General features: G+C 48.7%; 1 protein-coding gene across 9 annotated transcripts in view; it reads left to right on the top strand.

The window, feature by feature from the left end:
- Nucleotides 1–12,133, top strand: part of CLEC16A (C-type lectin domain containing 16A) — a 196,139-nt gene that overhangs the window by 41,483 nt on the left and 142,523 nt on the right. For 6 of the 9 annotated variants that reach the window (XR_012000645.1, XR_012000644.1, XM_072753853.1 and 3 more), the window contains exon 10: nt 6,854–7,085. Coding sequence is in view for 7 of the 9 variants with exons in the window: in XM_072753853.1 (XP_072609954.1) it covers nt 6,854–7,085 (232 nt within the window). In the remaining 2 variants the exon portion in view is untranslated. The remainder of the gene's footprint in view (nt 1–6,853; nt 7,086–12,133) is intronic. The other 3 variants (XM_072753856.1, XM_072753854.1, XM_072753859.1) reach the window with 1 other exon arrangement.

Below are 12,133 nucleotides of genomic sequence, written 5' to 3'. Positions count from 1 at the left end.
CTGATGTGGTTGCAGTTGTGTGTTCTGTACGTGTTGGCCTCAGCTCAGCAGCACTGGGTTTCTCAGCGTCAGGCATGTAGTGCGCACCTGTGTATCATCCTGGCATCTGTGCTCTCTGATGTTTGCTTGCTGATCTCGGCAAGTTATCAGCCGAGCTTCTCTTCACGGCCAGTTGCAAAGCCACATGCTGTTGGTTATGGTTGGTGCATGCCTGGGTCACCATGACCCCCTGTGACATTTGGAGCCCTGTGTACATGAGACAAAATGGTCAGTCATCACACTGAGTGGGCAGCCGGAATGATGGTCGGGTCAGAAGGCTGCCTCATGAGTGGTAGGTATGTCAGCCATCCCTGAGCTTTTGCTGCGCTGTCCACCTGCTGCTCTGACGGGTGTGACTGAGGCCTGGCTGGGCCCTGAGGTCTGCCCTGCAGGGGGCTGGCCCACATTGGCAGGCTGACAAATGCTCACTGAAGGCGGTGAGTGCTGGAGCAATGCAGTAGAGTCATCAGGCCTGTGGGCATTGAAACCAGACTCCCTGGATCCAAATCCTGGCTCTGCCTCTGCCAAATGGATGACCTTGGACCAGTCCTTTGCCCACTGCAGCTCCCTCCCTCCCCTGGTCGCCTGTTAGAGGATAAAGTGAATCAGTGTACATATTGGGTTCACAGCAGCACTGGGTCCATTTCTGATGCCCATTGGGCATTAGTGACGGTCCTTCGTACTGGGAGACAGGTAATTGGGCATTAGTGGCAGTCCTTAGTACCGGGAGACAGGTAACAAGGAGGTATGCTCCTTCTTGGCACCACATAGCCCTGTGGGGCAAGTGCTACCATGAGGCCCATTTGGTGACTGTGGGAACTGAGGCCCCAGGAGAAGGTGGTGAGCGGCAGGACACTGAGCCTGGGCCCTGGCCGCCCCAGCAGCCCTGCCTTTGTGCTGTATGCTCTGCAGGCCCAGCCCCTGACGCTGGGGATCAGGGAGGCTGGCCAGGGGCCCAGGAGCACTTTGAGGAGGCTGAGTCCAGCCCACTAACAAACCAGAAATCCAGCGAGCAGAAAGTTTGTAGGAGCCAGGGAGCCAAATTTAAAATAGAATGTGATTGTTTTTTAGAGGTTAGCCCCTCCCCTGCTACTCTTCTACCCTGGTGATCCATCTGCCAGGGGTCAAAGGTGAATAAGTATTTCTAGAGTGTCTCTTTGTGGGAGGCATTGTGCCGGGCATGGTTGCACTCAGGATCTCATCGTAGCTCCATGGCAGCATGCGATGGAGCTGCTACTGTCTCTCTCTTACTTACTGGGAGACAGAGGCTCATTTGGTCAGGGCCCCTGGGCCAGTAAGTGAGAATGAAGTTGGACTTGGGTCTACCCTTATGTTGGGCAGATTTTTGTTAGACAGCGTGGCCTGCCTCCTTGCTCCTAGTTCTCGAAGAGAACGGCAGAGCTGTTTGAACAAAAGGATTCTAGCCGCTTCCTCAGAAGGTGAGCAGGCTCTGCCTAGGAGAACGTGGAAGGTGAGCTTTCCTAGATCATGGCAATAGCTCCTACAGAGCCAGAGCCAGACACCAGAGCCATGTCACCTGTCTGAGCCCTTGTCTGCCCTCTCTAGCTGCCAGCCTCTTTTCTTCTTCCTTTCCCTCTCAGCCAAGATTCTTCCCAGAGCGGCCTGCCTGCTGTCCCCATGCTGCTTTTCCTGGCCATCCCCTCCTTCCTCTCCCCCGAACCATTGAGTGGGTACAAAGAAACCCATTGAGCAGCTTGGATCTACCAGGTACAGAGGCGGGGATACTCTGACAGCGCTGCTCGGGCCACGAGCACCGTAAACCCCCGTCAGGAGCAGGTGGCTGGAGGGACCATCCAGCTGGCCCAGCACCACCCCGTGACTTGCTGTGTGCCTGCTGCTCCCTTGGGAGCTGGCCAAGCACATTGTGTCCCGGGGCACCGCTGCAGTCACCTGGTACACCCACTCCCACCCACTCCAGTGATCCGGGCCTTGACAGAAATAAAGGGTGAACGGGCCAGAGCTCTGAGCTGGCCTTCCTAGCATTCTCTCCTCCCAAGTGTTCTCGTGAACTCCTGCTACCATTCAAGACTTGGACCAGTCATTTCCTTCTCCACGAAGCCCTCCTGAGCTTCCCTCTCACCTCCGCCTCCCCTGCCTGGCAGGGTTCCTCACTCCTTCCTCCGTGCCCCCGGAGTCCACGTGGACGCACGCCAGAACCCTGCCTGCTCCAGGCTGGTCTGGGAGCCCTGTGCAGGCAGGCCCAGGGCTGCTTCACCCCTGGTGTTTGGTCTGGCTCAGTGAGTGAGGTCAGTCCTGTGGTGACTGCGGTGCATCCAGCCTCCAGACTTGTCCCATCTGCTCCTAGCTTGTCCTTAGGGTGTTAGAACAATCACTTTCGCTGACGATTCTGTAGGTGAATGTTTTTTCAATTGAGGGATAACATAAAGTTCAGTAATCAGGTGTGTCAATGGCTTTTTGCTTATGACTGTGTGTCTGTGTCAAGGCAGAAGACATTTCTTGCAGCTCGTTCTTGGTCTATAACCTACTCCTCCTAAAGTGTCTTTTTTTTTTTTTTTTTTTTTTTTGGTGAAATACATATAAAATAATGGATTACCTATTCTTAAGTATACAGTTCAGTGGCATTAGGTACCTCCTTTAAAGGTACTCTTGACATTTAAGTGGCTTTGGTAATAACTCTCTTGGGGCACAAGGACTGGATGACATAGAGACGACTAGAAAAGAAAGTGAAAGTTCCCCCAACCTCCCTATCCTCTCAAGAAGGGACCACTCTCTGGGGCTGGGGCGTCTGTAACCTTCTATACCTTGCCATGGTCACCATCATTTACATATCTATCCACACAGGAAAACACAATTCAGATGGACATGTTTTAATTGATTTTTTTTTTGTTTTTTAAATTGTAAACGGAATCCTGGATGGGTGGCTCAACTGTAGCTTGATTGTTTTTATTTTATTTATTCATTTGAGACAGAATGAGCAGAGGGGAGAGGCAGATGGAGAAGCAAACTCACTGAGCAGGGAACCCATCTCGGGGCTTGATCCCAGGACGCCGAGATCATGACATGAGCCAAAGGCAGATGCTTAACCAGCTGAGCCACCCGGGCGCCCCTGCAGCTTGCTTTTTCATGTGCATGTGTCCTTTCTAGGATGGGGTGCCCCCAGACCTAATGGAGGGCATTCTGTTTGACACCTGGGGTATTTCTGTGTCCAACACCAGGGCCTTAGGTGTTTGCGTCCTCCTTCCTGACCCCTTGCTTCAGACCCCCCTCACTGTCTGTGCAGAGCTGACTCTCAAATCCTGCAGCCCTAAAAGCCCTTAGTTACTTCCAACCCCTGGGGAGTTACCTTCTGGAGTATTTTAAACAAGGATGGAAGCCTTAGGGTGGTGGGGTGGAGAGTAAGGTGGAAGCAGACACTTCAGGGAGTTCAGCCCTTGGGCCACCCCTGAAATCACATTGCTGGCCTTCCGCTGGCCCTGACCTCAGAAGCCAGCTCTAATGGCCAGCCACAGAGCCTAGGCTCTCCAGCTACATTCTCTGGATAACTGGAAGAATCTGTGCTGTCAGCAAGGATGGCCCCATATCTCCACACTCCTCTTGGCATCTCAGGCTCCAGGTCCTTGGGAGATGAGCCCTTAGCAAAACCTGAACTTGTGGCATTTGGGAACTGTACATGTGATTCGCAGAATATTTTTGTCTGGGGCGTACATGGTGTGCTAGCTTTATGAGAAGATAAACCCAAAGGCCTCCTGAGTTTTGACTCAGAAGTGAACTTTCCCCATTCTGCGCCTGCCCTTGCACTGTGCTAATCTCCTGAGGCTGTCAGGCTCCTGGTTTCTTCTATCCCTCACTTTTCTTCTTTACTGTTCTCTCTGTTGCTTTGGGTACAGTATGGGTACAGGCAGCCATGAATTCACTCAGTAGCTGCCCATTGAGGTCCTGCCCTGCTCCAGGCACCTGGTTTAGTGTTGAGAGTATACCCGAGGGTAAGGTGGATGGGTCCTTCTCCTGGGGGCCTTCCATCTGGAATATCTGGGATTGTCCACTGTCCCACAGAGATTCCTGGAGGCCAGCAGCCAGGAGGCTCTTGACAGGAGCAGCAGGAATGTTCATGGATCTCTGTTTACATTTCCCAGCCAAGCCCTGTCTGCTTCTCCACAATCAGGCTTTTAAATATAAAAGAAAAATGAAAGGAAGAATAAAGTCCAAAATTATAATGTCCAAATGATTCCTGATAATTTTTTTTTTAATTAACATGCGTACAGGATTAGAAATTTCAAACAGAAAGGTCTAGAAATAAAAAAAAAATATACAAATGCGCTTGTGTGGGTGTGCACACAGGACCACCTGCTTTTTCTTAGCCCCCAAAGACTAAATCCCAAGACATTCTTAGGCCACTTTCGAGGAAAAGCTGTTCACAGCATCACGTGTAGCCCTTGTAAAGCTTTACTTGAAGGGCCCCTACTGAGCTCCCTGCTCTTGCTTTTCCACTCTGGTACCAATTCTGTATGCATGCATATAGGTACAAAAAGAGCTGGGTCTCTTTAACATGTATGTGGATTCCCATTCTATGGTCAGACTGTAATTACCTAACTACTCCCCTCTTGATGGACATTTAGGTTATTTCCAGCTGTTCACTGGGTAGGTTGCATTTTAAAGGTTTGAAATTTCCCCAGTAAACATGTCCTCCCAATACCTGACTGTTGAGAAAAGCAGATCCCTTTGGAAAGTTTTAAAATTTATTTTTACAGTTGACTCTTAGCCTTTTTTTTTTTTTTTCCATTTTTGTTGAGGCAAGGAAAGGAAGGTGACTCTCATATGTTGGATGCTTACCAAAAGAACTTTTATATTCGAGATGACATTTAGTTCTAGAAGGCTGGCGTTATCCGCACTGTGTTTTAGACAAGGACCCTGATGCTCACTCGGAGAGGACCCACAGCTCATGGGAGTCCAGCTGGGGATCGTAATGCCCTGAGCAGCCCTGGACACACACTTTCACTTCCCTTTATTTTAGCACTTTTGTACATCCAAGTTCATACAGAGCTCAGGGAGAGTTTTCTACGTCCGTCCAGTGAATTTTTGCTTGGACCTTCTAACTGGGTGATACTTTGCTCTGCATTTAGTCTCAGCTTTCTGTTTCAGAAAGCTCTGATTGTGGTGACTTAATCTTGGGACCCTCGACTTCCTGGGTTTGAAGCCTTCAGCAGAAGATGAGGGGCTGTGTTTGGTCACACAGCATCCTAAGTGGACTCTGATGGATGCTGTCTGTCAAGTGGCGCATGCTCGGGGTGCTCCCACCTCTGGGCTCGCAGCCGTTGGCGTCTGTAATGTGCTATCTGGGTTTCCTGGGCAGTAGAATCATATCTCAATTTATCTGTCATTTTTGTGGATGAATAATCCAAAGTGAGTAAATAAAAATTAATGTTCAGATTTGGATGCTAATTTAGTTTCCAATTAGGTTTTGTTTTGAACGATATTGAAATTAATCTGTGCTCCTTGAAGACATTCCACTTAAGCAAAGTATGGTGGCCCCCAGAATATAGCTGGCGGTTGGTTGAGGGTGAATTCAGAAGATGGATAAACTATATCAAGATAATGGAAAAGTTTTCTTTAAAACTTTATTTTTTTTTTTAATTTTTTTTATTTTTTAAATGACAAAACGATGTCTGGACCTCATCCAGATGCTGAAAAGAGAAAAATACTTCAGTCAGAATCCTGCCTCAAACAAATCCGTTTTCTTTTGTCTTTGTTCCCTTCTGGACCTGGTCCATTTGTATGTAAATACTTTTTAAAGGGTACTGAGCACCTAACTGAGTTTGAGCTCTTCCTGAAGCACCCTTATTTCAGGAGGAGCTTGGGCTTTGGGATTGTGCAGACTTCAGTTCCCAGTCTGATGTGTGGCTCAGGAGCTGTGTGATATCTGGCGAGTCACTTTGCCCTTTGGAGCCTCTGTTTTCTCATCTATAAAATGGGAGTGGCGATCCCTCAAGCTCATCTGTGTTACCTGGACTGAGATACGGCTACGTGTTTCCCATAGGATGGGGCATGATCCACAGGCAACACACCGGCCTTTTTCATCCTCTTAGAAAGCCTCCTGACTTCTTAGAAAACTTTCTTTGGGGTCAGCTTCCTTTGCGGATGAGCTTTAACTCCTCACTGGTGCTTGACAAGCCCCTTTTCTACAGAGCCAGCATTTGGCTACATCCAGTGCACCTTTTTTTTTTCTTATTTTTATAACAGCAAGATATATTGGTGTTCCATGTTCTGTAGTGGTATACAGTTTCTTTTAAAATAAATGTATTTAAGCTAGAAGTTAATACCACCAGCGTGCTGTACTTAAGACCTAAGTTGGGTGGAGGGTGTGTGGGTTTGAATCCCAGCTCTGCTGCCTCCTGGTCCTTTGACCACGGGTGGGTCATCCACCGCCTCTGAGCCTCAGTTTTATCGTCTGTAAAGGGAGTGAAACAACAGGACGACCTCATGGGGTCGTTGTCAAATTCAAGTGAGATAGTACAGTCAGCGCCCTTAGAGAGCATCTGGCACAAGCAGAGTACCATAAAAGTGCTAAGAGAGGTGTGTTTCCTAGGCAAACGAGTGACCTTTGGGAAGCACAGAGCTAGTGTTGCTAACTCAGGGCGGCGGGCAGTAGATGGTAGCTGGTGCTATTGTTCTGATGATTTAACAATGGTAGTGTTAATCATAGTTACGATGACAACGTGGGAGGTTGCCTTTTTTGTTTTGGAAATAGAATTTCTTGGGGACACAGCACTCAGGCAGCTTGATGATAGCGTCCCGCAAGATTCCAAGGTTCCAATCCGTGTGTTGACTTCCCTAGGCCAAGCCCAGCATTCGGTGCTTCATTAAACCCACCGAGACTCTAGAACGCTCCCTTGAGATGAACAAGCACAAGGGCAAGAGGCGGGTGCAGAAGAGACCCAACTACAAAAACGTTGGGGAGGAAGACGATGACGAGAAGGGGCCCACCGAGGATGCCCAGGAAGACGCTGAGAAGACTAAAGGTATTGAGGGTGGTTCAAAAGGCATCAGGACGAGTGGGGAGAGTGAAGGTGAGTGCGCCCGCGAACACCACCCTGCTGCCTGCGCTGTCAGCCAGGCTGTCACTCGTGTCTGGTCCCCGTTGTGTGTCCGTGGGTACTTCCTTCCGTCCATTCCTGACGCCAGTGTACCTCATTCTGTGGGCTCAGCCCTCCGCAGGCAGCTGTGGGCAGGTCCACTGCAAGGCCTGCCCTCATCGCACGGGTGACCCAGAGCAGGGTTCTTAACTTGGAGCCACATGCCTCGGTTTCCCCGTTGGTAAAAAGAAGGTAGCAGATAGTACTTACTCTGTGTTTCCAAGAATTAAATGCATTAATACGTGTACCGTGCTCAGAGCAGTGCCTGACCCGTGTCACAAGCATTCACTGACACTACTGCTCTCATCATGTTTATTGGAGTTTTTATTACTCCCCATCACCTGCGATTATGATTTTTGACACAGTCATTATTCCTAGTGCACTGCAGGAAGAAAACTTGTGTTTAATGAGATTATGTATATTTAATAAGTCATTTTTTTCCGGAATCAAATAATCAAATATAATCCCCTAGATAATCTTACATCAAGATTTATTCAAAGTCCTGTCTGTTTAGAATGAGGTACACCTGGCTTTGGGGCATGTGTGCTCAGTAAGCAGAATCATTCATTCCTCTTCTTGGTTTGTGTTGGGGATGATTCTGGTTTAATTTCCACCTTCCTCTCGCTTAGATACTCACACCTCAATCTGGAGAGCACTGTCTGCTCTGGAATTAGGCAAGCTTTAGCTGTGCAGTCTCTTGTGTCATGGGCCGGGTGCACAGCCACACAGATGGGGTCTCGGCCACGGCCCTGCGCACTCAGAGTGGAGCTGCGTGCTGGACACGAGCTCCCACCACACCTCATGGCACAGACACGGGCTGTCCTCAGCTCCTACTGCAGGCTATCCTCCTAGGCCTTGGTCTGGTGGTGTCTGCTCCAAAGCCCTTAGCCCATCAGTCTGGACCATGTGAGTCCCTAGTCCACGGTGTCTGAAGCTGGAAAATGCAGTAGCTCAGTAAATCAATGACTGGGAATCATTTGTTTTGGGGAGTTTGCTGTGATTATGGAGCTGAAACCTGCCCCTTTCCCCACCCTGCTGGCCCCATTCTAATTTTCTTGGCAGTTCTCAGGGAATGCCACGATCACATTTCAATAAGTATAACCAAAGCATCTCTCTGGTGCTACCCGGCCCTCTTTTTAAGGCTGAGATCCCCAGCATGCTTTTCTTTTTGTTTAAAGTGCGCAGTCAGCATTTGGAATAGGCATTCGTTCTTGGCTCAGAACACGTATGCCAACAAGTATCACTTTGGTGGGGAGGTGAGGGGCAAACGTAAGGTAAGCAAGCCTTCTTAGTTTGCTTATTTGTATCTTTCTTCTTTTCTTTCTTAAACTCAGGAGAAAATTGTCTGCTTAAAACCTGGGGTTTAGCTGTGCTGTGGCCACACTGGGCAAAAGGAGGAGGATTTCACCCCATTTTGTACTCTGTGTTCTTGTCGATTTTGTTTTGGAAAGATGCTACCTCTTTCATTCCAGTCCTTTTAAGGGCTGCTGTCTAACCAGGCCTGGCCATGACTAACCCTGGTGTGGACAGGGCAGGCTTGGCCACAAACACAGTCAAATGAGTCAGCCTGGAGGCCCAGTCCTGGTGTGCGGGGCTCCTGTGGCTCGGCCAGGCTACTGTGCCAGCTCACTATTGAGATTGGGGTGATGGCTCCCCAGATGCTGAGCCTCCCTGCCTGGTGCAGGGGGCAAGGGGAGAAACGTTCATCACCAGCCCATAAAAACCTGTTTTCTGGATGGCTACTTGGCCAGGTTGTACCAGACAAGGCCCTGGGATCTCCTGGAGGTTTTGCTTGGACAGTTGATGCTGATGTTAGAGCTTGGTCGAACATGGCTCTCAGTGACCCTCTTGTTGTTTCAGTGCCCTCCTGTTTCCCTGAACACACATTAGTTATTCCAAAATATTATGGACCTAGCATCTTCCCGCTCAGCTCAACATAAATAAATACAGCTCTCACAGGCCTGTCCAGCAGAGACCCCTAACTGGGCTGCAGCAGCTTTCATGTGAATGGTGTCCTTGATCTCTTAGTTATTTTCAGATTTAAGGTACAGTTGGTGGGTATTCTCTCCTTAGACTGTGTTGGGGTAAAAGCATGCAGCTGTTAGCTCCCGTGACTTGGAAGGGTATAGGCCACAGCATCAATACGGCAGATGCTAAGAAATGGGATGCTAGCCTTACAGTCATGTCTGGGTTTATTGCAAGCCTTGAGTGGCCTCCCCGAGCCCTGTACCTGTTTCCTCGTGTGGAAATGGAATATGAAAAGATGTAATTCATGTGATTTTTTTTCTGTTTTTTAAATAAATGTATATGTTAGAATTCTTATGGTTATAAGAATTAGGAATTCAACTCAGACTGGCATCAAAAGGGCAATTATTGTTCACATCACTGGAAGGCTTGGGCAGGCCCGGACCTGAGTATAGATGACCATCAGCAGTGCCAGGCTCACATCCTATCAACTTATTACCAAACTTCCCATCAGCTTCCCGTCAGCTGCAGCTCTAGTCTAGGGGCTGATGCTCCATGACACTGATAGGCCTGGCTCACCCACTGCTGTAGAGGTGTGTTCTGTGCCGGTTGGGTCACTTGTTGATCCTTTGATGACTCCCTCAGTTTAAAAAAGAGGATGTGTTTATCAGAAAGGGGTGTGGTTATTGACGCAGAGGAAACAGCAGATGCCCCCCTAGAAAGCCACACTGTTTCTGTGTGCTCCTCATGCCTCTCAGGGCTGTCTGCTCCCTTGCTCTTTGGAGGTGGCTATGTGGCTCTTTCCCCCTCCAGAGTATTTTTTCCCAAGCAAGCTTCTTGCCTTGTCCCTAGATCTAGAGACTTCTTGTGATGTCCTGCTTGTGACAGACAGGCACACGTGACTCTTGAGCGAAGAGATGCTGGCACCAGTGCCCATGCAAACCCTGCCATCCCCATGTTAGTGGGGAAATCTTGCCTTAAAAAGGTGACATATAGAGCACTGGCATAAAAAGGCATGTGGTCACAAGTCACAATTTTGCCATGACCTGATTTAAATGTGGCATTAACATGTTCTTTTTCTACAAATGCAACCAGAATTCACACCTCCTCCACATTTAAGCCCAGACAAGGAAGTAGTGTGAAATAAATGTGTGCCTCTGGACCCTCTGCTCTACTGCAGGTCCCAAGTGACGAGTGACTCATTCTGAAACCAAGAAAATCACAGGGCCCCTAAATTTGCAGAAATTGCACACTAAAAGGCCAGAGAAGAGTGCCCTGATGGCCAAAGCCAAAGAAGTGTCTACTCAGTGCTCGTTCTATCTTACCTTTCTCTTCAGTCTGAAAGGACAGTTGTCTCTTTGGAGTCACTTAGAGTAGTAGCTTGATAAACAGACCTAGGACAAGAGAAAGAGAGTGGCTTGGACATCTTGTTTGAGGAAAAGGGTTTAGCTTTTGTTTTTTTCCCTATGGGAAAAGAATGCACCGATTTCCTGGCCTGAGGTTGAAAACCTGCTCTTTTCTTGCATCCCAACAAAGGCACGGGGTGAAGAGGACAACTCTCACTCTGAACCTGCCAGGTCAGCTGGGAATTGAGGGGTACCCGGAAGTTTGGAACTCCGGCTTTGGTGTTTTTGTTTTGTTTTGTTTTAAGTCTCTATTGAAATGAGATGGAACCGTGGCCTCATTTCTGGCTCCTCTTAAAAACCCAGAGCCAACCCCACGGCTGGCAGAGTTTCCTGATTGGGATGAGCCATGGATCAGCCATTGGGAGGTTGGAGTCTGAATCCTAGACCCTGGAGGGGCTGCTCCTGAGCAGCTCTGTGACCCTCAGCAAGTCATTGCTTCTCTACCAGTTGGGAGGCCTTCACGATGCCCAGCCCTCAGCTTGTCAGAAATGAGAACGTCTCTGTCCCCGCACTTAACCATGTGATTCATGAGCACTAAAGGCTAGAGAGCAGAGTGAGGAGCTTGAAGGGGCCTTTTGGCTTGGCTGGAGGGACTTGGGGTTGGGCATCCCCCACCCCCTACTGCAAGTTTCTGTGAAGCCCGGTTCTCTATTAATTTGTATAATGACTTAGTGAGGTGGGTGAGAGAGTGTGTGTGTGTGTGTGTGTGTGTGTGTGTGTGTGTGTGTGTGTGTGTGGTGGGGGACAGTGGGAAGGGAGAGAGAAGGAGGATTAGGAGGCTGGCCCGCCATTGTAAAGATGTGGGAGTGCTACCTTTTCAAATGGGCTTAACTTGTATAAGGAACTTCCCAGAAAAAAAAAAAAAAAATCTAAATTCAACCTTGTGCTGTTCAGGGAAGGCAAAACACAAAACAAAGGAAGAGGTTCCCCCCAAATCCTCAGCTCATACACACCCTGTTGTTGCCAGGAGCTATTTTCCTCTTGAAATCTGCTTCAAAGCCAGCCAATAGCATACAGTCCTTCCCTTATTTCCTAGGTAACCAGCAAGGGCATCTTTCTCCTCCTTCCCTGAACGTTCTCGTTAAAGCCTTCTTATTCTCCCCTTCCCCCTTTTTATTGTCTGTCCTCATTTTGATTCCTGGAATGTAGAACACAGAGGGCAACTCAGAAAATCCTTGAATTTGTGAAGTCAAAGACTGTTGGGAGGTCATGCCTGCCATTTCCCTGAAAAGCACTTCATTTACCAAATATTAATCAGATTAGAATGTATATCATTCTGGGCAAGTTGATGGATTATTGCTGTTATTTAAAGAAATCAGAGTGTCAGAGCATCAGGGAAGCTCAGGGATCTGGCCAGAGCTGTCATTTAGAGGGGGAGAGGTTGACCTCCTGGGGTGCTGAGGGTCCTCCGGCCTCTCCTGTACATTCCTGCTATTGTGCAACAGAACCACCATCCGTCTCTACCCCTCTTTTCCTCTTCCTGAACTGAAACTCTGTCCCCGTTAAACATTAACTCCCCATCTCCCCCCCTCCCTCTCCCAGCAACCACCTTTCCACTTTCTGCCTCTTTGAATCTGACTGTTCTACGTACTTCCTATAAATGGGACCATG

Source organism: Vulpes vulpes, chromosome 3, assembly GCF_048418805.1.
Source record: "Vulpes vulpes isolate BD-2025 chromosome 3, VulVul3, whole genome shotgun sequence".
Classification (NCBI taxonomy): Eukaryota; Metazoa; Chordata; class Mammalia; order Carnivora; family Canidae; genus Vulpes; species Vulpes vulpes.
This window is presented reverse-complemented; position numbering and strand designations above follow the sequence as displayed.